The 27,864-nt window shown below is 35.1% G+C and overlaps 2 protein-coding genes across 2 annotated transcripts; one reads left to right on the top strand and one right to left on the bottom strand.

Moving 5' to 3' along the window:
• Positions 1-6,795: 6,795 nt before the first annotated feature.
• Positions 6,796-9,428, bottom strand: LOC138313860 (uncharacterized). Its single transcript, XM_069254124.1, has one exon. It carries the CDS (start codon positions 8,159-8,161, stop codon positions 6,812-6,814), a length of 1,350 nt encoding a protein of 449 aa, XP_069110225.1. The 5' UTR covers positions 8,162-9,428; the 3' UTR covers positions 6,796-6,811.
• Positions 9,429-15,190: 5,762 nt separating this feature from the next.
• On the top strand, positions 15,191-26,889 carry LOC138313853 (adenylosuccinate lyase-like). The gene is made up of 13 exons (XM_069254119.1): positions 15,191-15,910; positions 17,421-17,624; positions 17,875-17,919; positions 21,524-21,603; positions 21,845-22,016; positions 22,408-22,454; positions 23,062-23,152; positions 23,691-23,760; positions 24,360-24,507; positions 24,699-24,789; positions 24,986-25,075; positions 25,507-25,683; positions 26,084-26,889. Exons 1-13 carry the CDS (start codon positions 15,680-15,682, stop codon positions 26,168-26,170), a joined length of 1,533 nt encoding a protein of 510 aa, XP_069110220.1. The 5' UTR covers positions 15,191-15,679; the 3' UTR covers positions 26,171-26,889.
• The last annotated feature ends 975 nt before the right edge of the window (positions 26,890-27,864 follow it).

Raw genomic sequence — 27,864 nt, 5'->3', positions numbered from 1 at the left:
TATGTACTCCTCCACCAGTCACTTCAAGTGCTTGTTAGAAAACATAAAATGACGTTTAACACTCTTACATTTCACTGTTACAAAAAATACCAAGCTGCAGTGGCTTCAATACAAAATTAATCATCATATCCTAACTACTAACACCTTTCGCTTCAAATCACATTTAGTTATATCGCCTTTATGTACTCTTTGTAATTCGGAGAATGAAACTATTCAACATGTACTGTGGGAATGTGGTGAAGTAAAAAAATTACTTAAAAGCCTTAGAATTTTTTTAGATGCTCTTTCTATCCCATTTTCCTTCAATAAGCAATCCTTTATTTTTGGTCTGATATCTGAAAACCTCGACAACTGTAAAGCTGAAAATGAAATTCTTCTCATTATAAAAGAATATATCTATAAAATGCGGTGTTTTCACAAGTCACTTACCATAAATGGGCTGATTTGTGCTTTGAAACAATTCTACAATTTGCCAAAATATATTGCAAACGGTAAACGTGATTTGGAAAAGGAAATATTTGAAATATAATGGGGAACATGGGGAAAATTGTCTAAACTATAGTAGATATTCGTCTCTCCAAAACCACTCTCCAATGCTACCACAGTGTTGCTGATCCATCTTTTAAGAATAAGCAGATGTTTTTATTTATATATCATCAAGTTAAATTTGTATAAATTAACATTGATAGTACCATCCTCTTTCTTCCTTCCTACTCCTCCCAGATCTACCCCTCAAGCTCCCCTTCCACACCCCTACTTTTATTTCTCTCACCTCTCTATACTCTATTATTCACCCAAAGAAATGTAATTAAAGGAGTAAGAAATGATACTTTTACTTTATAAATTACATATAATTACCTCTCACTACTGGAAGAGGAAAGCAATAGGTTAGGTGAGGCACCCTCGTCAGCTACTATATACATTGTCTGGAATCTAACTGTAGTTGAGAGGTAAAATTGTGTGTTTGTTCATATTAATATTCTACACAACTGTACTGTACAAACAAACATACCGGTATTCATGTGCTTCTTAAAACAGGGTTCAAGTAGTCAAGAAAACGCAATTTAAGTCCTAAATAACTTTGCAAGAACGATGTATCATATTGAAATATATTTAGAAATTCTGTTATATCTATGTAAATGATGGAAAGGCATAGCCGTTACATTGCCCCCACCTTCATAGGATTTGGTCCCCAAATAGGCTCATAGTAATATACAAATTCTAAGTAAATTATCAAATTATTCTAATAAGTTTCTATTCATAAACACAATTACTTTAAACTAATTCATGCAAATCATCATTCAATAAAAGTTCATTTTTCTTCGTCTGAAAAAGATTATATAAACAGTTTCTGGTCGCGCACAAAATTCCTTGTCTGGCTCACGATCTGATATATCACACGCGTTTCACCTGAAAAAAAGATTATATAAACAGTCTCTGTTCGCGCACTCAATTCCTTGTCTGGCTCGCGATGGGAAATATCACACGCGTTTCTGATAAAGTTTCTTATTGATGGCACTCAGCATGCCCTCCAATTGATAATATTGGGCCTCGTAGTAGAGTTCATAAAGTATTCTTGTATCAGAAGGTAGGGTCCTCACGTCGCACGTTGCTCCATCCCTCAGGTAGTTAAGTATAAATTTAAAATGCGATGGATCGCGGTCGATGAAATATGTTCTCTCCTGGTATGCCTCAAATAGCCTTGGTTCACATGCGATGGCTGCCAATGTGGATCCTGGGTCGTTCTTTAAGGTCACCAAACTTGTCTCAAAATGTCTTCCCCCTATGTTCAGGACAATACGGGCGTCTTGAGTTCTTTTAAGATTTGTTTGTACTCTGATGGTTTGAGATAGTTCAGGAGGCGGAGCTGTTGACGGTTTCGCCATTACACACGCGTCTCTAGATTTGACTGGAGATATTCTGGGACATTCTTTGGGCTCACTGGGTTGCTCTTGTTCTTCGGTTTGCTCTTCTGTTCTTTGTTCCTTTGTTTGTTTGGGTTGCTCTACTGGTCTTTGTTCTTTATTGTTATCATCATCATTTCCAACATCTTCTTCTGGTTCCTGTTCTTTATTGTTATCATCATTATTTCCAACATCTTCTTCTTGTTCCTGTTCTTTAGTGTTATCATCATCATTTCCAACATCTTCTTCTGGTTCCTGTTCTTTTCCAACTGTGCTACTTCCCTTCATTTGGACATCACTCTCACTATCTTCACTGGAGCTTGAACTGATGTATCGTTTGCTCTTAAATACTCTCCTTTTCCTCTTTGGTTTGACCTTCTCGGGCTCGGTTATTTCAATATCGCTTATATCACTGAGATCACTGGCTGGTCTAGTAACGATCACTCGTCTATCAACTTTTACCGGCGAGGGTGGTAAGGGTGGTAATACCGAAGGAACCTCAAACTCAGTACGGATATCAGGGAGGGGGTCTTCTGTTCGCCTTTTCTTTTCGGTCGGTTCGTCCTCGTTAGTGATGGTTTGACAGGTATACAGTTTTGGCTGGATATCGCTCTTCCACTTGCGGAATGCTGCCGCAGCGAGTTCACCTCGTTCCCCTATAGGACTTATCATCTCGATGTCTTTTGCCGCTATGTCCTTGCATCCATGTCGATAGTTACGCCTCGAAAATATTGATAGGCACTGTAGACATTGATAAACAAAATGACTGTGTTTCTCCTGCAGATGTCTAAGGATCCGGCACTGCTTCCCGTAGGTAACATTCTTACATATCGTACAGGTGTACTGAAAAGAAAGAAACAGTGATGAAGCATTTTGTCAGTTAAGACATTGGTTCATTCTATGATTTTTTTACATCTCTATTTCTTCTTTTTCAGGTACCGGTTTGTACCAAGATGTGTGACTTCCAGTGTAGGGTTTAAGCCGATCGTGATGGACGACTTTTGGTTTCGACTTTGCGTTTAATTTAATTCTATACACTAAGTCGTTCAGTCTTTTTATAACAGTGAATGGTCCTAACCAAGGACGGGCTAACTTTGGACTTATCGAAGGTTTGCATTGAGGAGAATAATACCAGACCAAGTCACCAGGGTTGTATATATGCTGGTATATCTTGTGGTCATATTGTTTCTTTTGAATGTCACTAGCCTTTGTCATGTGTTGTCGAGCTAAGTCATATATTGTCAATAGCTTTTGTTTCAAATCATAACCATAATCAGTTACACATACATCATCTGTCTCTGGAGAACCCATCATCAAGTCAATAGGCATTGTCAAGTCTCTGCCAAACATAAGCACACATGGTGGATACCCAGTACTTTCTTGTTTTGCAGTGTTATATGCCATGGTAAGTATGGTTAGATACTGATCCCAGTCTTTTTGTTGGGTATTGACAAATGAAGCTAGCATGTTTTGTATGGTACGATTTGCACGTTCCACAAGACCATCTGACTGAGGTCGCATCGGAGTCGTTCGTGTTTTCTCTGAACCCAGAATACGACACATCTCTTTGAATAAGTTTGACTCAAAGTTTGTACCCTGATCAGTATGTATTTGTCGAGGAATTCCAAACACAGAAACAAATCTTTCAACAAACTTTTTGGCAATGGTTTCTGCTTCTTGATTCCTTACTGGTATAGCCATCATCCACTTTGTGAAGTAGTCGGAGATCATAAGTATGTACTTATTCCCACTATTACTTCGAGGAAGTGGACCTACAATGTCCATAGCCACTCTTTCAAGAGGTGCTCCAACATTGTATTGAGACATAGCAGACTTTGGTTGTTTTGCTGGTCTTTTACGTGAGGCACATACGTCACATTTCTTACACCATTGCTCTATATCATTTCTCATACCATGCCAAAAGAACCGTCTCTTAACTCTAGACAGTGTCTTTGTTATTCCTAGATGTCCTCCTGTAACGCTGTCGTGCAACTCTTTCAGTACAAAAGACACTAAGGTTCTTGGGATTACAACATGGAACTGAATTTCTCGCCCGTCGTCACTTTCCCATCTTCTACATAACATGTCATCTTTCAGTATTAAGGAATCTAGCCTATTCCAATAATACTTTAGCTCAATAGATTTTCCAGCTACATCACTCCATGTTGGTTTCTTATTTTCACGTTTCCAACATCTGAGAATATCCAGAATCGGATCTTTCTCCTGTATCTGGATAAGGTTTTCATTGTCTAGTCTGCCTATATTCATAGGTTTACTAGTGCCGGCATTACCAATGTCTTCGCAAGTTCGGACTAGTGCACGTGTCCTTTTCATACTTGCTACCGGTAAGACGTTGGATTTTTCATGTGTTCCTAAACTCTCATTCTGTATTCCCTCTGTCGTATGACTGTCAATGGTGTCATTCCCAGTATGAATATCTTGGCAAGTAAATACATCAGGGAGACCGTTTTCCAAGTCCTCATGGGCAACGGGAGTGTAGTCACTCTCACAAGGAAATAGTCCTAAACCTGGGCTTATAGATTTACTTGTACCGTCAAGAGGGCATTCTATTGACTGGGCACTCATTATACCAGAGTCCTTACAACTTTCGACCTTAGAATTGGTCGTTTGAGTAGTTGTCTCTTTTAGGACATCTTGGGGCTTATCTGTCTTTTCCTCAGAGTATCGAATTTCTGCTCGCTCGCAGTAGGAACAATTTTCAGAGACACATGGTCTCCTTGACAATGAATCAGCATTGCAGTGGATCCTTCCTGCCCGATGCTGGATTTCAAAGTCGTATGTGGCTAGAGTTTCGAGCCAACGGGCCATTTGAGCCTCAGGCTTCTTGAAGTTCATGAGCCATCTTAGGGCACCATGATCACTTCGTACCAGAAAGTGACGACCATACAAATAATTGTGGAAGTGTTTGATCGAACTTACCACTCCCAACAGCTCACGTCTTGTTACGCAATACCTGCGTTCTTGTTTCGAAAAACACTTGCTGTAATATGAGATCACCTTCTCCTCGCCATTCTGTGTTTGTGACAATACTGCACCTAATCCCGTATTGCTTGCATCTACATCAAGGACAAAGTTGTCATTTGCTGTAGGATATGCAAGAACAGGAGTGATTGTCAGTAGCTTTTTAAGTGTTTCAAAAGCCACTTCACATTCTTTGGTCCATCTAAATTCTTCTTTCTTTTCTGTAAGTTTGTGGAGGGGGCTCGCGATAGTAGAGAACCCTTGTACAAACTTCCGATAATATGAACATAGTCCAAGGAACGACCTAACATCTTTGACTTTTCTTGGGGTTGGCCAGTTTTTCACGGTCTCAATTTTCTTAGGATCTGTTGAAACACCGTGTTCGCTTATGATATGTCCTAAGAAAGATACTTCTCGCTGGAGGTAAATACATTTGCTCTGGTTGAGCTTCAGATTAGCCTCTGCGATTCTCTTGAACACTTGGTCTAGACGATCGATATGTTCCTCAAATGTTTTCGAGAACGTTATAATATCGTCTAAGTATACAAGGCATGTTTTCCAAGTTAACCCAGAGAGCACTCTTTCCATCAGCCGTTCAAAGGTGGCCGGGGCATTGCAAAGACCAAATGGCATAACTGTAAATTGCCAAAGTCCGCTACCTTGAATGGAGAAGGCAGTTTTTGGTCGGTCTTTCTTCGCTACGCCAACTTGCCAAAAACCAGACTTTAAGTCTAGTGTACTGAACCATGCTGATCCGGATAAAGCGTCAAGGGTGTCATCTATTCTTGGGAGAGGTTGACTGTCTTTAATCGTACAATCATTGAGTTTCCTGAAATCGCAACAGAAGCGAATAGTACCATCAGGTTTACTCACCATTATTATGGGGCTACTCCATGGACTTGTAGAATGTTCTATCAATCCTCTTTCTGCCATGTCTTTGATTTCTGCTTCAGCAGCAAGACGCCTAGCAAGAGGTATGCGATAGGGGTATTGTCTAATAGGTTTTGATTGCCCGGTATCTATAGTGTGCTCCACTAGATGTGTACATCCTAACTCACTAGATGATTCTGGGAAGATAGCCTTATGTTTACGTAACAGTTCTTTCAATTTCTCTATCTGTTCTGGGGTGAGGTTAGTTGTGGATTTATTAAACATTTCTTTCATATGTTCGGGTAGCTCTGTTGTTTGTTCTACTTTATTTACAGAAACATATTCTACCCTTTTTACGTCAGGTATATCCACTGACTCATATGTTGCAGCCACTGTATCTCTATAGACAGTACAAGGTTCCTTACTTAGATTTATAATTCGTATAGGAACTCTCCCTTTATCTAGATCAACCAAGGCCTTGGCAACCAATAGTCCACTTTTCTCTACGAAAAGATTATTAGGTTCAACAAGACCGATTGTCTCCTTTATCATATCTATTGGCTTCCCTGGAACAATCATTTCTACCTCCGGAGGGATAGTTACGTCTTCTGTCACGGCTATTCTACAACAAGATGACAAACTGTTCTTGTCTCTAGCATAACAATGTACCTTTTGTCCATTTATCTTGATACACTTCTTGCTCATGTTGATGTCACAGTGGTGAGCATTCAAAAAATCAACCCCGAGAATCCCATCATTGCTAATATCAGCTAACAGAACATCTTGTTTCAACTTTTGTTCACCTAACTCAATATCTACACTTATCTTACCTAAAAACGGAACACTGTCGCCAGTTGCTGTTACTAACGTCATGTTAACAGGAGTGATACATTGCCTTACCGAAGTAGGCCAAGAATCTGTTAAGCTCTTTCGTATAATCGTAACATTGGATCCAGTGTCCACTAACATTGAAATTTGTGTATCTGAGACTTTAGCTAACACGAACAAGCCTTCATCCGTCTTAGAAATACTCGCACTTGTTGATGTGTTGGACCTTAGTTGTTCTGCTGAGTTCCGGTCCTTGAACTCAACCTGTGGTAGTTTCCCTGACACATATCGTGTCCTTGTTCATACTGACGGGATTGCTGGTTGTTCCACCTTTTCTTATAGTTATTTGAGCGGTTCTGATCCCAGTTTGAATGTCGACTGTTATTCGACTTGCCATGCTGAGATTTTTGCTGCCCAGTCTTGCTTTGTCCAGACTTAAGATCCTTTACTTCCGTCGCTAAGCTTGATACTTGTTGTGCTAATTTGTCAAGTTTTTCGTCAGACGTACTTGTGGTTTTCTTATGTTCAACCACCCTAACTGTCTGTCTACCCCTGGATTTGTCGGCTATCCTATGTGCTTCTAGTCTAACGGCTATTCTCTCTGCTTCACTGATAGTCTTAGGACCTACTTCTCTAAGTCTTAATCTAACTTCTGTGTCGGTTATAGCATCTATAAAATAGTCTAAAGACAGAAGTTCTATCATATCCGAAGCGGCATTTGGATAGGCTTTCCGAGTTAATCTCTTTATAGCTTGAGCCAGTTCTGGTATGGTTTCATCTTTACCCTTAACTTTGCTTTGCAAGCTAGATCTAAATATTTCAGCCCGGTTTTCAGATCCAAATCTTGTATTTAAGGCGTCAACGAGACTCTTATAATCACGTCTTTGTTCGTGACTCATTTCATTTAAAAGAGCTCTAGCCCCACCAACAAGACTTCCGGCTAAATGCAAAGATTTGGAGTCGTAACTCCATTCATTTATTTCAGAAACAATATTAAACTGTGTCAAATATTCCTCAAGATCATCAGTCCCATCATAAGTATGAGGTTTCATCTTACTATGGCCACTTCTTGAGTTTGAGGTATTTGATCCTGTTTCAGTGCGAAAGTTGGAATTAAAATCTACACGTCTATCAGATCTATGATAACGTTCGCTATCAGGGTTGTTCAAACAATAAGCTTGCGGAGTACTAGCGGTTGGTCGGCGATCTAGATTGTCAATCGAACGCGCATAGGAAGTCACACATTCTGGTTCAGGACCGGCAATGTTAACACTTTTTGCTTGTGTCAGAGAGCTATTGCTATTAATCTGACTTTGCAAATTGTCAATCCTATCTTCAAATTCATCAAAACAACGTTGCATTTTACGTTCTACATTATCCATACCTGTCTGTAATTTTGAACTCAATATTTCTATTTGTTTTTCAATAAGATTTTGCATTTCAGCGCCATCTCCAGTACTTTTATCATCCCCTATAGCATGGTCTCTCTCATATACCTCAGTCTCAGCCGATACATTTTCATCGTTCCCCTCAATGGAACTTAAAACTCTGAAACTAACTACATCTGTATCGTCCATGTTATATGTTTAAATTTGAAATCAATAAACCAAGTACGCCACCGATTCCAGATAATATTAAAATGTTGAAGTATATTGTGTTTCAACTTATCAATTTCCGTGTATCCCCGTTTAGGAGTAATTTGGAATATATTGAAGTTTAACACATAAGGGATCATATATATAAATATTTCACTTAAATGCAGATCCCACCGCTGCCACCAAATGTCACGTCTGCTATTCCTCGTTCCATTTTCTATGTTTGTAGATCTTTGCTCGACGTGTCCCGGGTCCGTCTGGTCCTGGCTTTTGGTATACTTGGTTTTAAATTAGGAAATTGTACTCAAAAGATAACCCAAGATCAGTCAGAATTTCTATTCTGATAATAAATTTTATTAAGGATTAGGATTAACACAATTTCACAAGGTAGAAAATACTTAAATATCTAATCTCTATAACATGGACACTGTTGGCGATTATTGGCGAATATTGGCGAAATTTGGCGAAATTTCCAAATTAGATAATATCTATATAGTTACCGACTCCGAGGATATGAGAGTACCGTTTTTATAAAACTAATACTTATATTGTAAGAAAATACTATGAAACTTTGGGATTGGAGAATAAAAATGGCGATCGGATCTAAAGGTTTGTTTACAAAGTGAATTTCATTGATTATTATAATTGTTCTTTATACAAGAACTCTAATAATCACCTGTTCGTCACGTCCCATTTTTGTATTACACAGGGGTATGATCCGCACAAGGTATTGAAGGCTAACTTGAGAGGTTCAAGTTATCTCTTGAGAGGAGTAAATCGCTCTGCTCGAAAATACCGCGGGTCGCAACTTTTATAGTAAAATTTTCCCGCCCCTAATTCTGATTGGTCAATTATAGAAATGGATGACGTAATTAAACTCGGAACTCTTTAACAGTAATATGGATAAAATCCGAGAGATCCGAATGTAAAGTAAACAATATGGCGGAGCAGATACTCGTAGAGTTGAATAGAAATGTACGATGTGGAATATTAAGTAAAATATGATAAATTAAGCTATATTATTGGATGTGATAGTTACCTGGTACTCTCTGTGTTTAAATCATTCACTCCTCAGAACCGGTAAGTAAATTATATTAGATAAACGAAACAATAATCGCAAGTTACTTAGCCTAGCTCAATATTTACTTCAGTAAAATAACCAATGTATACCGTATAATACAACTATTCTAGAGAAATAACATCCCTAAATAACTTTGCAAGAACGATGTATCATATTGAAATATATTTAGAAATTCTGTTATATCATTGTTTTCCTAAAAACTTTCGAGGATTTTGCAATTCATAATTTGGTATGCAGTTTTAAAAGTTTGATCATTTCTCTTTTGTTACAGAAAGAACTTGTACAGGGCTATTAAAATATTCCAAGATAACTGGTAAACTAAGAGGATTGGAAGCGTTCTGGTCAGCCACGTATTTTCTACGGATCGGGATGACAGAGTGTGCTAGTCCGGGCCAGTTTAAGAAATCATAAGGAGACCGTTCCTGAACTTCGAACTGAATGGATCCAAACTGGTGTTGTGGCATCCAATACCACAGTGAGGAGAATATTACACAATGCATGGTTGAAGGATTGTGTTTGCTATCAAAAAACACTCTGAACAGTTACCCATTCTCAGATGATGTTGGCATTTGCACAGAATCACGATAATTGGATCTGGGTGGACTGGTCAACAGTTCTATGACTGATAAGTGAAGATGCACTCTTTTCCAAACAGATGGCAGAACGTTCGTGAGAAGAAGAGTGAATAAACAATTAAATAACGAGTGTGTAGTGCCTACAGTTAAGTTTGGTGGGGGTGGAGTGTGACTGTTTGGGGTTCTATGTCTTTCCAAGGGTCTGGATATCTAACTCCTTTGAAAGGTAAATCTCAACGGAATAAAGAACATTGACATTTTAGAGAACATATAGACAAAAACCATCAGCACATCTGCTAGGCTACGGTAATAACTTTTTTTCTTCCAGGAATGATGGTGCCCCATGCCACAGAGCCCGTATAGTAAACTGAATGGAAGGTATGAAAACAATTTTCAGTCTTTGGAATGGCCCCCACATGCTCACATAACCCTGACCTGAACCCAATTGAAAACCTGTAGAGAGATCTGGGTATGGAAGTCCGCAAGCATAAGTGCAGAAACCATTGGGTGGAACTGGAAGCTACATTGTAGCTAGCATGGGATGAGATAACCTAAAATGTACTAGAAAGATGTAGAACATTGATCAGTAAGTATGCCAGGACCGTACACTGGCAGTACTTTAAGCACGTGGAGGATATACCAAATATTAACAGAATAACCAAGATTTTTTGATTTTTAAAACAAATATTCTAAATTTCATTACAATACATTAACTCAGGGCCATTGCATTATTATGAAAAATTGTAAAAGTATCTTAGACAATAAAATATTCACGGTGATAACTAAAAGAATATTGAAAATTATTTTATTTTTAAATTAATATTTACAAAAAATAAATGCATGTGTAACAGAACTTTGTGAGGCAGTTGTACAAAGAATGATCTGCAGATAATGATACGTGTCTGTAACAAAAACTGACAATGTCTTGTATTTCTTTCACGTGAACAATAATTATTACTATAGAATACTAAACAAGCCGAAATGACATCGATCAATATTACTTTGATGTTTCAACTTACGACCACCCGTAAGTACATTGTTTCTAGTACCTACAAGTGCTAATGTCCTTTTCAGTCTTAAGTTGATTTTAACGGTAATTTTGGTCGAAATTTATATTTCTGGTTTCGAAGGCTAGTATTCATATTCCTGATTGCAACAATGATACACTTTACGGCATTCCTACTTTAGGTATATCTTCTAGGAACTACTCTAAAGAAGTTTAGTCTATGTACATGTACATTGATTATAAATTTGAAAAAAAAAATGTTGATAAAATAGGACAAAATTCTTCGGTCAGGTTAAAATATACGGAAAATTTCTAAAAGCGGTGTATAAATCCTTTGTCATTTCACGCAGTTATCTGAATATATTTTTGTGATATATAAATATTTTATATATATGTGTTGTATATTATACTGCGTACCATCTTTCACCTTAACCCGACATTATGTTAATAACTGTATATTTGTTTAATAGTCAGCATTAGAGTTATATAAGATATCTGGTTTTTGCTGTGCATCGTCGTTTACGCGTGTATGCTAATTAGAGAAAGTGCGAAATGTGGGAACATGTAATTTATACAAGTGAGGCGTGAAGGGAAAAGATTATACAAGAAGAGGCAATGATCAATGTTGAACTGTAAAATTGGTTACACAAGTAGGAGTTTTTACTTCCTCTAATAAATGCTTATTTACTTCTTAATTTTATTTTTTGTTGGATATTTATATAATGTAACGCTGTTTGGTCTGTTTATGTAAGCCTCTCGAGGTATTTGGAAATTATGGTTGTAAACTTATTAAAGTCATACTGAAAATAGTTAAATTAATATTGAATTCACAATTAGTATATGTTCATTTTCTGAAGTTCACGAACAATGAATTGGAACTCGGCAATTTGAATGTGATTCCGTGTAATATCAGTGATGCGCATGTTTTCTTATAAGAAGATATTTCCATTCAAATTTATGCTATATAAATATACTGATATCATAAGCAATATACGGAAAAGACACGTGACTATTACTTTTTTAAAATTAAAACTGAAGCTACAAGTATGAAAAAAAATGAAACGCACATTTATTGTACTGACATTATATTGTGTACAGATGTATTTAATTGGGCGAGTGATTGTCTTGTGAGAGTTTGTATGGAGTTTGGTGTGAACGATTTGTAAAGGTCGTGTGAAGGTCATATAACGGAGTGATTTATATGTACATGTTGTTAGAGTATATTGGCGTAACATTCACATGCTAAAATGTTTAAATTAAACTGATTTTTACAAATTTCAAGCCGTTTTCTTATATATTAAACATGAAATTTAGTGGTTCTTCCTATTACATCGTATGTAGATGTAAAGTATACATAACAAAAATTCATTGCTTTATATAGATTGATCATTTAATCATAACTTATAAAATTGTAAATGAACAGTTGACAGGGAATCTTCCGTGAAGTTTCTATTAACGCTTTATATACAAAACCAAGTTATTTTTGCGGCTTTAATATGTTTGAAAAATCATGGCGACAAGTTAACAGTACCCCTTTTCTAACTCCTGAAAAATGCAAAACTAACATTGCACTTAATAATTAACATTAATTAATTCCGCAATAATTACAATTTAGTACCGAAAGTCTAAACTGTCGTATAATACATCGACACAAAATTTCAAGCGCATGCTCCAAAATGCTTTCTAATCTAACATTTTGAATATAAGACGATCGGTATCTAGTTATATATATCTATTCTATCGTATATGATTTCAGAAAAACACATCCGGTTTATGAAGACGCAAATGTATTTAGTTACACCAAGAAAATGTGTTATCAACTTGGATGTTTTGTGGCGATACTAAAGGACTATATCTTCAACTTGGGTCTAGAAATCTATAAATCTGAATCTAGCTCCTCCCTAGTGGTTATAATTTGAATAGTAAGTTCCTTGAATATTTCCTCTTTTATCCTACTTTCCTTGCTGCAGCTTCTTCGTTCGATGTCTCTATGACGGATGTCCATATTTCCTCATAGCACGCGGACCGTTAGTTTCGCCTTGACGCCTGTCCTCATATGATCATGCTTCAAGCACCTCCGTGGTTAGCCTACTATATAAAAAGATATTACATTCAATTCTTGATACAAAACAGACACGTTCATCAATACCACAGACGATGTGCATGCTTCCTGTCTTTATCACTGAAATATGCAAATTCCGATGACACTTGACCTTAGTGTCAATTCAACAGGCTATACTAGAACCCATATATTACTTATAATTTTGTCCCGAAAACGTTTTATCAATATAACTGTTTATTCTTTTTCAATGTCTTAAAAAAATTTTCTGTTTACCTTTATTAACATTTCGCTTGTTGTTCTCCTTATTTCTACATTCCGGCATGTAACCGCGAACCATATACCTGATCTCGTTTTGTCATACAAGCTTAATTATGTGTAACATATTTTTAATGTTCATGCTGATTATTCAGAGTATAACAAAATTGCAAGGCCCTGTCGGATGTAAATTAAATTTGCTTGTTATTAAAAATGTATTGGCATCAAGAACACAATAATTTACCTGGTTCCAACAGCAATTTACGTACATATTGATTAGGTTTTGAGGAATGAATAGTCATCCTGCTATCGGTAAGTGTCGTCTGCTTATTGTGACTGATCCGTTCATCTTCAATTACGTCTACCTTTACTGAAATTATCTTGAAAAAGATTAGGAATGTGTCAAATTACTTATTTGATAATGCCATCTAATATATCTTAATTTTGGACTTGTGTAATTCGTAAATGAGTTGTATTTGTTTGTATTTTTTATGTTTTTGTAAGTTAACCAGACTCCCCAGAAAATGGTCGTGACGTCGCAGAGCTAAAACAGCACAATACTTGAAGCATGACCTTGCTATAACTGAATCAGGAAACACCGGTTGTTATCTACACAAAACCGCTGTGATCTCCATATCAAAGTTAGAATGATATTCCATAACACATTTAGGTATGCCATTGATGAGCGACCCACAGTCATCAAAAACTTTTTTAGGAAATTTAAGATCGATATTTGTAGAAAAACACATCATTTTCAACAGGAAATTATACGCATTTAGATTTATGCCTATGACAAGCTAAAATAATTCGTCACAGTATGGAGCCAAACAAGTGCGAAAAAGTCAACGGAAAGGGTTATAGTACCATGTCGGCATTCAGTTTATTGCCACGATATAACGCTCAAAACAGGAAGCAGCAGAAAATGCAAAATATCGTACATCTGCATATTTTGTTATTTTGTTTTCACTACCCTGACAAAACAAACAACGGAAAGACTTCCAGCAAACCAAACACGAAATAACACTGTTCGTATTTGTTTTTATTTTGAAGCTGTTAATTACGATTTCATGATAATGCATATCCTCGAACAGAGTATGTATAAGGTTTTTATTTAACATATATTGAAAATCTTTTTGTATTAAGCATTTCATGCCTGTTATTGTGATGTTTAACGATCACGCCTATTTGCCAAGGTGTAAAATATTTGAATCGAATTGAAGATTATGTACTGGTATAGAGAGTGAGTTTTTATCTATTATGACCTGGTTGAGAGGGCACTATTGCATCACAGTATTGTTTCGTGATGGGATAGTGCCCTCGCCTTCGGCTCGGGCACTATTCCATCCCTCTCAAACATGCCATAAATGGGTTTAAGTACATCACTCTCACACTGAGATACCACGTATTCCATGTCCATCGTATCATAGAAGACACGTCAAGCGACATCTACGCAACGCTATCTTCATATCCACACCTCGTTGTTTACATTAAAAGGTAACAACATATGGGAATTGTCGAAGATAATTTGCGTTTACTATTAAAACTGGTCTTCAGCATTCATGGAGATCCAATATAGAAATAGAGTAGACCTGCACTTCTGTTAGAAAAAGAAACATTTCTTCTAACCCCCCAGCCAAACATGCTGCCTGTCCGCCAATCTTGACGTCTTTGGTCGCAGGGCCACGTTATAATGGCGTCCATGTAAAAGGTGAACGTCACAATACATTCAACGTTTCAAAATTTCGCGGCCACTTCAATATTTCCCGGCTCTGGCCCGGCACTATTGCAAATATTACCCATGTGTGTTAGCCAATCTCAGTATCCGGTATTCAGTAACGTTGATGTACTTAATCATAATTAAGGAACAAAGTAAAATACCAAAACCAATATGACATCTCATGTTTCCATGTGATCACTACAGTATTGATGAAACTATCTATCAACACAATGTGTTCTTGTGGAACGAAGCTTATCACATTTCCACACTATAGGTAATACTTCTCATCATACATATTGAGTAGAATGGAGTAGGTTCCGCCTCAACCCTTAAGTAAATAGTGAATTTACAATTAATCCTTAATTGGATTGTTGACAGGTTCAATGCCTCTGTATATAAATGAACGTGACAAGAGTTTGGTTACGGGTGGTAAGTAAATTGGTTTACCCAATCTATGACGTTTCCAGCTTAAGCATAGTCAATGAAGCATATCATTATAACGAAATTTAAATTATTGTATGGACGCCAAGAAATTAGATTGTTTACTCTTTGGCGATTTGGAATTATATCATTGTGTAGAGAGTAGAGGTTTGCTTTTCACCACAATGTCAGCGGAAACGTTTCCCATGGGGAGAGAGATATACGGCGTTATGCTGATTACAAGTGACAGGGTGATCAATAATTTATTAACCGAGCACGGAGCAATATATCCGGCCTAACAAGGATAGCTATACCGGGTGCAAATACATTACGTGTATCTAATGCCACAGGTACCTTCGGAATATTGCAACAGTACCAGAATTAATGGATTCTCCGAGAAATCGTCAGAATTATGGTAGTCGACTTTCAAATATCAGTAAAGTGGATGTCAATGTTTCTCCACTAGACTTGAACAATGTGCCTCCAGAACATCTTAAATACCGGTCTCCTCTCGTGTCCCGGTATGCTGGTCCAGAAATGGCGTACAACTTCAGCGAAATGAAGAAGTTTACAACGTGGAGAAAACTTTGGACATGGTTAGCCAAGGCGGAGAGGGTGAGTTTTACATAACATTTAATAGAAATAAATGTAGAAGAGTAAAAATATGGCAAATTACATTTGGAAATTCAAATTACATCACATATGGATTTTAAATGAATTCATTTGCTTGAAAATATAACAGTACAGTGCAATGATACTTTTTGAGCTTGAAAGGAAACGTTCAAGTGGCTATAATGTTTAATGTTAAATGCATATAAAATGTTGTCATTCACATCTGAAAACTTTTTTTATTCGTCTTATGAATATGAACATTGCACCTGACATATGATTCCTCAAAAACACAAAATACGTTAGCTTTTGCCATCTTCTTGTGTTGCTTACCGTGGTATGACTGTCAATATGGACACCGAGGTAATGATTTAAACACATTTATGTTGACAATAAAAGATAAAGTGTATTCAACTGAAATTGAAAAAAAATACATACATGTATGTAGCATTTCCATGATCGCTTATAAGACATCCCCCTGTCGAATATCGCCATTTTTTTCCAATCTACCAGTAAAACGGGCTCGCTCTACATCCTTGATACGTCTATAACTACACCTTGTCTTGAAACATGTTGCTTTATTATGTTGTTTTCAAATCTCAGACGCATGCTTTAGAAATTCTTATTTAAGTTATTAACCTTAATATGCATCACAGACATGAAATTGATGCTACAAGTGAAATTAAAACTCTTGGTGCTACTGTTTTGGGACGTGATGTGACAAACGTATACTGTTTCATAAATTCTTAACTACTCCCTGTGCCAAAGAGCCTATTTTTAGCCGATTGAATTTACATTTAAACTACGCCTCATATATTTTTATGATGAAAGTTGAAATCGATAAAATGTATTCCATCTCTGCACATAAATCTAAAATTCTCTTTGATTAGATAGTTATTGAGTTTGATTTTATTGGCATAACATGAACTATAATAAATCATTACTGAGAGATCAATATTTTTATAGTATGCCTGAACGAAGGGCTCCCATTTATAACATGATGTCGTCATACAATCTATAACCGAAATTGATTTTTATAACAAAAAGTATCAATGGCTTTACTTTGAATCCCTGATAGAATACTGCAACTCCCTGCATCAGCATAAAGGCGGGATTCATTCCATTTTAAAAGCGATGGATAAAATCGTAGGAATATACACATATGTGTCAGATCTAAATACTGCGAACGACTGTCTTGTATGTTTGGTATAGTTTTCTGGTATTAGAAACTGCTCGTATAAACCATGTTAATCCATGAGATGTATTATTTATAAACATTTCACCTTCATTTACCAAAAATCATTGCATATGAATGCATTTGCTGAACATTTCAAAATCACTTGATGTCCGTTCATAGTCTTTCCATTTTTATACGTTTTGTGTTTGACATTTCAGCATTTTCATTTTATATATGACCACCCTACTGTATTGTAATATCTTAGAAAAACTTGACCATCTTTGGCGACATAGGTGTGTACAATGCAATATTTCAAACATTTTAACAATCTGTCTTCAGCATTTGGGTCTAGATATTACAGAGGAGCAGATTTCACAAATGGAACAAAACATCAACAATATCGACTTCGAAAGAGCAACACAAGAGGAAAAGCGAGTACGACATGACGTCATGGCGCACGTTCATACATTCGGTGCGTGCTGTCCTTCTGCATTACCCATAATACATCTGGGTGCCACTTCCGCCTATGTGGGGGATAACACTGTATGTATTTTTCAAAATCTCAAAATAACTTTGTTTACGTTATTACTTTACAGACGATTTGCAAAAAGTACACGACTATATCATATTGAAATATCCCATTTCTCCAAAGATATTGTCGCAATATATTTGCTAATAGAATATATATTTCTAATCGAGATACTCAGAATTGATTTACTTGAAACGATTTTTTTCTCAGAAAGTTTTCATGAAAGTGAAAGCGAGCAATATTAATATACATCTTATATTACAGGACCTTATAGTAATGAGGGATGGTTTCGACATTTTATTACCCAAAGTAAGTAACATATTAACTTCACATTAAACATTACCTTCGTAATCTTTTTATTTCTTTCAATAAGTAATGGTAATTTAATGGTCTTTGTGATAGAGGAAACATTCGTTTTATTACACGTTTCACATTGATATTTAAGGTGTGTTTTCGGCCACCACTCAGCCCTCACGAATGTCAATAAACACACACCACTGCATATTGTATTGTCTCCAAGTGACATGATAATGCATCAGCTTGGTATATTTAATTTCTATTTTTTGTTGTACCGTATTTAACTTTTTTTGTTGTCACCATACAAGCCGTAGTCTATACAAGTGTCTAGTAGGTGTAGATCCAGAGTTAAGGTTTGCCAGTTCACAAGAAACTGCATATGAACGAAGATGCTATTTTAATTTTAATTATTAATCTACCCGAGTATTTTCAATACAAATCATCTAGACGAAATGACATGGTTTTATGCCTCTATGGTTACAACCTTCCATCTCACTCGTGCGGTCATGGTTCGATTCCTCAGTGTGATCCGTGTTATTAAGGAACCTGTATCTTTCGTTACTGACTAATAAACCTCATGAGTACACATGTCAATCTCATATCGCTTATGTAGTGATCGTTCAAATAAATGTGAATATTTTAATGCAGTCGTAGACACATATTCGAAACATCACACTTTGACTCTCTTTCTTTTTTTTTAAATTTATTTTGTATTCATTTTCAAAAGCTTTGTACATACAATAAACATATATGAAAGATGTATGTTGGAGTTATATTAAGTTAATACAAAAAGTAAGTCATGTATACTCATAATATAGCATCAATCAATGGACATCACATTTTACACTAGCAAACTCACTGATAATTTATAGAGGATAAGTTCTCAACATTGATATTTTAAGGTAATAAACGTTGTTAAATATACAGAGAGATGCAGGACACACACATACATACATACAAGGTACCTCTGTCAAGACCTTAGGTCAAATATTTATTTTACAAGTTTTTACTGGTTTTTGTATATGTTTTTTAAAAGTTTTAAAATTTAAGATTAGGAGCCAAAGTTGTATTTCTGTTAAGACCTGTTGTTTATTTTTTATATTACTATTGCGTTATTAAAATTTTTATGAGCTTTCAGTTCAAATTTTATGTGGTGTTTTAAACCAATAGACAAAGATCTGCTTCAAGACATTTACAGTTATAAATATATTGTTTTGTTAAAAGTAAGATTAAGTTGTCTTAAATTAAAATGTGAATGTTTATTGTTAACTTTCTTGCCAAATATAAATTATTGTTTACTGAATCTAAGTCCTAGATTTTTTGTAATAATTGCTATTCTCAGTTGTTCTATCAGATTTGATGTTTTATCACAGTCCCATAGTATGTGTGTTATGGTTTCGGGAGAAAGTTCTACAAAAATATACACATGTTATTATCCGCTTTACCTATTCTTAGTAAAAATGTTTCCTTAGTAGTCAGGATTCTATGATTTATTCTATATTGTAACCATTGAAGTTTTGATCTTGTACATGTGTTAAAAGGGTGTTTATAAATCTTTTTCCAATCTTCTTCATTTATATTAAAAGTTTGATTCCATTTATTTTGAAGCTGTAGGTTTAAGTCCTTGGTTTTGAATTAAAATATTGTATATGTATTTGAGCTCCTTTTTTAGAATTTAGAATGACTTTGAGATTCTATAGGTATATTGGGTAATATTATCATTCTAATCTGGTGTCGTATTTTGATTTATTGTTTCTAAGCAAAATGTTGAATGGCATTTTTCAAGCTTGGTATTTTAAAAAAGTTAGTTGCCGTAATACTATATATATCACAGAATTCTTCAAACTGAGAAATGATTTATCTGGTTTTGTTATGTTATTAAATAATATAGAACTCCTTTTTATACCATGCATTATTAAAAATTACTTTTTCTATCCTATTTTGATGTAATTATTAAACCATATTGGGTTTTCAAGAATGTTTGTTTTATATATTTCACTTAAAATCAGAGTTTTACATCAGGCGTTTTAAAAACATCTCCGCCAAAAAATAATATAAGTACAATTATAAAGCTTTTTGTTTAAAAGTTCAATCCCTGTATTTTGCCAATTTATGTTTGTCTAATAAAGTTTCTAAAATGATGTCCCAATTTCCAGCCTTAGTATAGATTCTTCGTATCCAAGTTGCTTTAAGAGCCGTTATAAATGACTTCAGATTGTATACATTTTAAGACCACCCTTTCATCATAACTTTTGATGATTATGTCCCTTTTCACTTTTTTACTTTTTCACAGGTTTACTATTTCCACAAAAGTCGTAATAAATATTGTTGAATACATTTATATATCGATCGTCTGGATTTGGAAGTGAGATAATAAATGGTTTTTAAACTGTGATATAAGTAAAGATTTAATAACAACTATTTTACCTATTGGTGTAAGGATTCTTTTTTTCCAGGCTGAAATCAATGATTTGTGTTTTACAAGTTTCTTGTCAAAATTTAACTTAATTATTTGACTCAAATCTACATCGTATTCAATGCCTAATAGGTTGAAGCGTGTTGACCCCCATTTTAAATTAAAATTATTATTGAAATTGTTATTACTATATTTCATACTGCTAATCCATACTACCTGGGTCTTGGTGTAATTCATTTTTAATCCTGATATACCCGCAAAAAAGTTTAGAAATTTTAGCGTTTGATCTAAAGATTTTTCAGAGCCATCTAAAATTACAGATGTGTCATCAGCAAACTGTGTAAGGAGAATTTCTTTGTTTTCAATGTATATACCATTTATGTTTTCATTATTTCTAAGTATTGATAAAATTTCAGCACATAAGATGAAAATATAAGAAGAAACAGGATCACCCTGACGACATCCCCTTTCAATATCAAAGAAATTAGATAAATTGCCACCTATATTTACAGCCGATTTTGTATTGGTTTGAAAAATATTAATCCATTTTATAATGTTGGAACCAAAGTTAAAAGAATCAAGAGTTCTATTTATAAAGTTCCATGAAACAGAATCGAAAGCTTTTTCGAAATCAATTAAAAGCAAGAGGCCAGGTATATTATTTTCCTCAGTGTATTGCATAATATCGTAGATCAATCTTGTATTTTCATCTATGTATCGACCAGGAATAAAACCAGTTTGATTGTTGCTTATTAATTTAGATATTACCTCTCTTTCTTTAGAAGGAAAGACTACATGTTTCTCACGGAACGAAGCTGATTGAGGCTTATGTAATTAATACCATTAAAACTTGTCAAAGAATAATCTATTTTGCGGGATAATGTCAAAATAAGAAATGAAAATTTAATAGAAGAAAGTTATCGTGTGGAAAGCATGAATTTTAATTATATAAGTAAAAGATGACAATCGCTATCACGACAACGCGACAACGCGACAAAATCACGCACAACGCGACAACGCGACAAAATCACGCACCAATACCTATTTCCATTAGCGGGTTATTTTTGTCGTGTTGTCACCCCCGAATATATGATAATGCAAGATGGCAGAATGACATTATTAGTAGTAATATTTATTGCTAACCTATGTTGAGTGTTGATACAACAAAAATAATGGTGGTATCTCTTATTTTTTCCATAGCTTGCCAGATGCATACAAAGGCTATCAGTGTTTGCTGAAGAGTATAAAAGTCAGCCCTGCCTCTCCTACACACATCTTCAGTGAGTATGTTTACTGATGTACGATGTACAAAGTTTGTACTGTATTTCACACATATACCCACAGTGGGTTTTTTTTAAATAAACATAAATTAGTTTTTTGGAAAACGTCTCCCATACAGAGAAACCAACAGATTGAAGTTTAAAATCAAAACGATTTTTATGAACCTGAATTGCTGTTATGTGATTTTAAAATTAACATTATTCCATAACATACAAAATCGTTCGTTTTTTATTGATTTAGACCCGCACAACTAACTACAGTGGGGAAAAGAGCATGTGTTTGGGTACAGGACCTTTTAATGGACGTTAGGAACTTGGAGACAGTGCGGAACAACATCCGGTTTAGAGGCGTGAAGGGGACCACAGGAACCCAGGCCAGCTTCCTGTCACTGTTTGATGGTAGTGATGAAAAGGTAGGTCATGATAAATAACTGTCTAGCCGTATCCTTAAAGGGAAATAAAACATGTGGTTTGTTTGTACTATATTTTATATACATACGTACTTATTAAAAAAATATTACTATCCAGATACAATGCAGATATTTGGTGTCAGGATTGCTTACAATACACAATAATGCCGTTTGGAGCGAGCACCTAGGAAATTTACAAAACAGTGAATAATAAAAAAAAAAAAAAAAAAAAAAAAAATCCACCTCAACTTCTGTTCAAACTTGGTCAGTTGCTGTAACATACGTATTTTTATAGTTTGACTCATTGTTTATTATTTGTGTTTCAGTTGTTAACCATCGTGTGTAGTCACAAAATGTAAACATGAGGTTATATGATTTCCTTTTTACGTTGCAGGTCGAAATATTAGATAAATTAGTCACGGAGGCTGCTGGTTTTAAAAAGTGAGTAATCTATATATAATAATCAACCAACAATATATATATAAACAACCACACTAAACAAAATTCATGTATCTGCGATATATGGACATGGTTTAAAGAAAACATTTATAGATACCATCAAGAAAAGCTACAAACCTGAATTCTCTGTAGCATTACGTCCATATCTGGAGTTCTTGCATGATGAAAGTTTTGCGTATATCGAACTTTCAATTATTACATTTTAGGGACCGTCAGTTGTTCAAAAGGTTAGCAGCTTAATCACATGATTAGAGAAATTTTCATTTCACTTTTGCTGCAAAATCTGTGATTATATCTTCACCAAAAAAAGAGTGTTTTGGTAGAAAATGAAGTTTTTAATCAACTTCTAAAATTCTCTATAGCTAATAATATATTTTCAAATTCAAATTATGCTATCATCTGAAAACTCTCGTTTAACAGTCATAAGCCCAAATCACAATTTGAACAACTAAGCCCTGCAGATACTTGAAATGTCGGTAAATCCATGTTGATTTTTTTCGAAGTGGCGGAGATTGGTCCACCATTTTCTTTTCTTCATTCTTCACTCTCTTCAAATCTGATAATGTTACAATGGAATATTAATTTTCAGAAATTTCCTGATTTGTGGCCAGACGTACAGCCGTAAAGTGGACGTGGATTGTCTTAGTGCGCTAGCCAGTATGGGGTCAAGCGTCCATAAGGTAGGTGGGGATTAGTGTGTTGTGTGACGTCAAATGGACGCTTACAGTTGGTATTAGACTAGCGTGGTTGTAACACAGAACTTTGGGCTAATGACGGTAACAGCTATACGTGACCATAAAGTGTGACACATGAATTTGAGGGTACAGTTAGAAGGATAACTTTTAATGATGGGAAAGTTAATTTTCAAAAGGGAACACAAAAACGGAAAGTCCTAATTAGGATGTGAGTTTCAACAATGGGATAAAGATACTTAAGACGGAAGCCTAATTTGACACAAATAAACAGTATGTTATCAGAAAGTCTGAGAAAGGTGCATCTACAGCCAAGGTCATAATGAACCAATGGTTTAATCGATCTTTCGAGAATATGAACGGATATCAACAAGAATGTCATAAATGTGGTGGGCCGATTTATCGTCTTTTTACTGTTGTGATATCGGACCGGTGATAACGCATGGTCAGCCAGGCTTGTGAGGTTAAGAGCGGGGTTAGCATGGTAGTACAATTTAAGATCTGTAATTATATATTATGTTTTCAGATTTGTACTGATATTCGATTATTAGCAAGTTTCAAAGAAGTCGAAGAACCCTTTGAAAAAGAACACTCAGGTAAGTAGTATTTATCTCGAATTATTTTTGATGTCTCTTGTTTGTGATTAATTTCACTTCCAATTATACAGCCATGGTCATTCAAGGACTGGTAGATTTTTAAGTTAAAGGAAAGCTGACATAGGTCAGCGAACGAATCATCTGACCTATGTCAGGACCGCGCAACTGGCCCATCTGGGATCCTAAGAAGACACCCAGACGCGAAGAGCTAGTGTTGATATATCGTAACGCTTTCTACTCAGGTATTGCGATTCACTAATTTTAAACTGATGCATGAAAGACGAGGATTCAGTATTCGCTTTCAATACAGGGTATCATTTGATGAGGCTGATCCATTTTTCACACGTTGGAATTTTCCACAAAATACAACCTACTGTTGATGATTTAGTACAATAGTAATCAAGGGTTGTGATGATAAAAACTTTTTTATTATTTGTGTAAAAGTTACCATCGTTGACGTCATCATCATCATCATGATTATTATCATCAATATCACTATTTAAGACTTTTAGCAATTTCATCAGTAGCAGCAGCGAAAGTGGTAATAACATTATATATGGGTATTGTTGTTCTGTTACTGTGTTCCTAAACATTGACAGGGTCTGTTGGTGTGTCCTACAAACGTAACCCGATGCGGACTGAACGCTGCTGTGCGTTGTCGCGACACCTGATGTGTCTAATTCAGGACCCGTTAATGACGGCGTCTGTTCAATGGATGGAACGGACACTTGATGACAGCGCTAATAGGTCTGTAACCATACTAACAGAAAGTATGTAGTTTTTTTCTGCTATATTTGTTATAATCCCGCACATAACTAAGTAAATCCTTAAATTATTGCAATGAATTTTTCTTCTTCAAAACTTCATAAAATAAAAATGATACTGATTACCCCCATAACGTACAGCTATATATTATTTATTATCTCCCTTTACTACAGACGAGTGTGTTTAGCTGAGGCCTTCCTTACGGCCGACATTGTTCTTAGTACACTCCATAACGTCTCGGACGGGCTAGTGGTCTACCCAAAGGTAAGAACACATAAATGCAAAGTGTTATGTAAGATTAACCAACTGTTTGAATGGCATTGATCGAAATTCTTCATCTCCTATCTTTGAAAATTTGAGACACAGTTTATAACTGTTACTATTATATAGATAGTTAACGCTATGGTGACATATATAGGATTAAGATTGATGATGTCATTATTATATTTGTTTCAAAAAGGTGATTGATAGAAGAATCAGACAGGAACTGCCATTTATGGCCACCGACGCCATCGTGAAGGCCATGATCAAGGCTGGTGGAAATAGGCAGGTTAGTCTTCCTACAATTAGTCTGTGTACACTTTGTATTTTTTTAGGTTTGTTGTATGGATTTTCTTCAGAGGGAGTGGGATTATTAAATCATCACTCATATTTTCAGGTTATATAGTGAGGTCTTCCGATACTCCACTTCTGTAGATAAATCTATGGACCTGTGTATAGTAGGATGAGAGAGAGTTGGTATTCCATTTATTTAATCTGGTCTTCCGGTTACTTCATCAAGTTTTCTTTTTTCAATTTTATATTGTCATTCACCTGTATATATGTTGGTGTCAAAAATGGGAACGCTTGCTCATCCGCAACACCTTGGTCTATCTTGAATTTAATTTTTGATACAAATCTTCTACAAATGTTTCCACGACTTGTCCTTATATTCTTTTTAAACTTTATATTCATATCAATCCTACATTTACATTTTGACAGGAGTGTCTAGAACAAATACGTTCTATATCCCAAGAGGCTGGGATCGAAATAAAGCAATATGGTGGTGATAACGACTTTCTTGAACGGATCCGGAAATCATCATTCTTCCAACCGATTCATAACTGCCTTGATGATATATTTGACCCGAAGAACTTCATTGGTCGAGCTCCAAACCAGGTTGAGTAGTTGAATATTATATGTATTCTAACGCTAGTTATCAACGAAAGCTAACTTAAAGCGTTATTTTTATTGTCTGTCAACAATCGCCTATCTTTATATGATTACCAAGCTTAATTCCATTTTTCTGAAAACAAAATTCGTCAAATGAATTCACTTGGTCCTTTGCAACTTTGATAAAGTCTGACAAATTGTTGGCTGAACAACTGGTTTTCCTAATTGCAATTTTGTAATGTGTTGGTGAATTTTTGGATCGAGTACTGCTTGAAAAGCTTTAAATGGCATAATCAGCATATCTTAGTGTCAGGAAAAATATATTCGTTTTAGGTCGTTTGCCTATCTGTTTGATCCCGGCGCATTATCAAACTTGTCACTTCAACTTTTATTTGTATTTTTACAGGTGAACAGATTTCTCGAGGAGGAAGTGAAACCAAACATCGTAACATATGCAAACATTATTGATGACATCGCGGAACTTGACCTTTGACCTGAGACCGATTGCCTTATTCGGAATATTTTGAATCTTTAACACATTGTGACAATATACTTCAATTTTCAGCTTACGACCTTTCAAACATTTCATTTTTTGCAAACTGTACCTTTATATCATGTTATATTTCATTATTTTGTGTTTGATGAGAGTAGAGGAGCAGCTTCTGATATGATTGTGTACAATTTTGCACACAAATAGTTTGAAATGGACCTTTGCATACATTTCCATGAGATGTATCAGTACCCTAGCTATACACTGTTGATTTTTATCATCTATATTTATTAACTATGGAATATATAAAAAAAGAAATTTGATGGTTCGCAATAAATCAAATGATGTCCTTTGTAATATCTTTGAAATCTTCCCGTTCAAATTCTCATTTAAATTACAATTAGTACTTTATGGAGTCCATGTTGTTATTTGTATTGTACTAAAATGAAATAAGTGTTCCATATCTATACCAGAAATCAGACATGTGTAATGTGTTTATATACATTTATTTGTGTTTGATTTTATCTCTTGGCCTTTTATAAAAAAAGTTGTTGAATGGTTTCATCTTTGATCTATATGCTGTGATAATTTATGTCGGTTATAATTGTTGTTAAGTGACGTCAAAGATGGCAGTACAGTAATACGTAAGCGTGTTCTGGGTTCATTCGATAAAGTCATTATTGCATATACTGTTGAACAATAAATAAACTGTTTAATTAAAATGTCTTGCTTGTTTTCTATCGCGATTTGGTGTTTATATGTGAATACATTTCAAATTTCTGAAATGAATAAAAAAATAATTTCATTGAAATCCATGACGTTAAACTTACAAAAAATGTTAATAATTCCATTCCCACTGATCTTTAAGTTTGTCACGATTTCTTTTTAAATGAAATTATTATAATTTCTAAAATATTTCATAAATCATAGTGTTTAACAAAATTAAATTCAGTGGCACTACACTCGGGTAACATTTCAAGTTTTCTGGTAGCTAAGGGTTTCAATTATCACAGCCTCCCGAAACTCGAAAAAGTAACCCAGAAACTGTCTCTCACGCGAGTCACATTCTGGAATGAGACATGACCCATATTATAATAATTTTTTATGTATGTCGAAAATTTAAAACACTTAGGAGTTACCTGATGGAACCGTTTCTGTATTTTCTTCTGTCCTATTACCTTTGTTTGATTTACATCAAGCCGTTTTTTATTATGATGTTGTCATTGTCAACGTCGTAAATTCTACTACAATACGATTGTTTTTCTTTTAGTATATCTTACCCATATAAACGCGTTGATTATGTGTACACTAGTTAGGTATATAGGGGAATACCCTCCAGTGTTCTATTTATAACCACTTGGGAAGTCCCTTCTCCGATAATAGATTTGCATTTCTGCTTAAGCAAAATATGACACGACGTAACTATTATATAAAGATAATGTGTGATAGTTTTGTGAACTACAAATTCAAAGTAGCACTATGTGGGGACACATTATTTCTCTATCTAACTACAATTATATTTTATATTTAGATATTTTGTTGATACAACCTATTGACTTATTTGTAGTGATCGCCTATCATCATCTTTGTGTTTGCCATTTAACAAATGGTGTTTCTTTGAATAACAAAACACTGGGAGTGACCTACTGTAGCAAAATCTTAAGCAAGTCACACATTTAGACTTGTAATATAATTTT

Source organism: Argopecten irradians, chromosome 2 (genome assembly GCF_041381155.1).
Source record: "Argopecten irradians isolate NY chromosome 2, Ai_NY, whole genome shotgun sequence".
NCBI classification, from domain to species: domain Eukaryota; kingdom Metazoa; phylum Mollusca; class Bivalvia; order Pectinida; family Pectinidae; genus Argopecten; species Argopecten irradians.
Note: the sequence above shows the minus strand (reverse complement) of the source record. Positions and strands in the feature narration are given on the sequence as shown.

Coding starts and splice junctions, on each gene's coding strand:
- LOC138313853 (XM_069254119.1), top strand. CDS start 15,680: ATGGATTCTCCGAGAAATCGTCAGAATTATGGTAGTCGACTTTCAAAT. Junction 21,604..21,844: donor CTCTCCTACACACATCTTCA/GTGAGTATGTTT, acceptor TTATTGATTTAG/ACCCGCACAACTAACTACAG. Junction 23,153..23,690: donor TGGGGTCAAGCGTCCATAAG/GTAGGTGGGGAT, acceptor TTATGTTTTCAG/ATTTGTACTGATATTCGATT.
- LOC138313860 (XM_069254124.1), bottom strand. CDS start 8,161: ATGGACGATACAGATGTAGTTAGTTTCAGAGTTTTAAGTTCCATTGAG.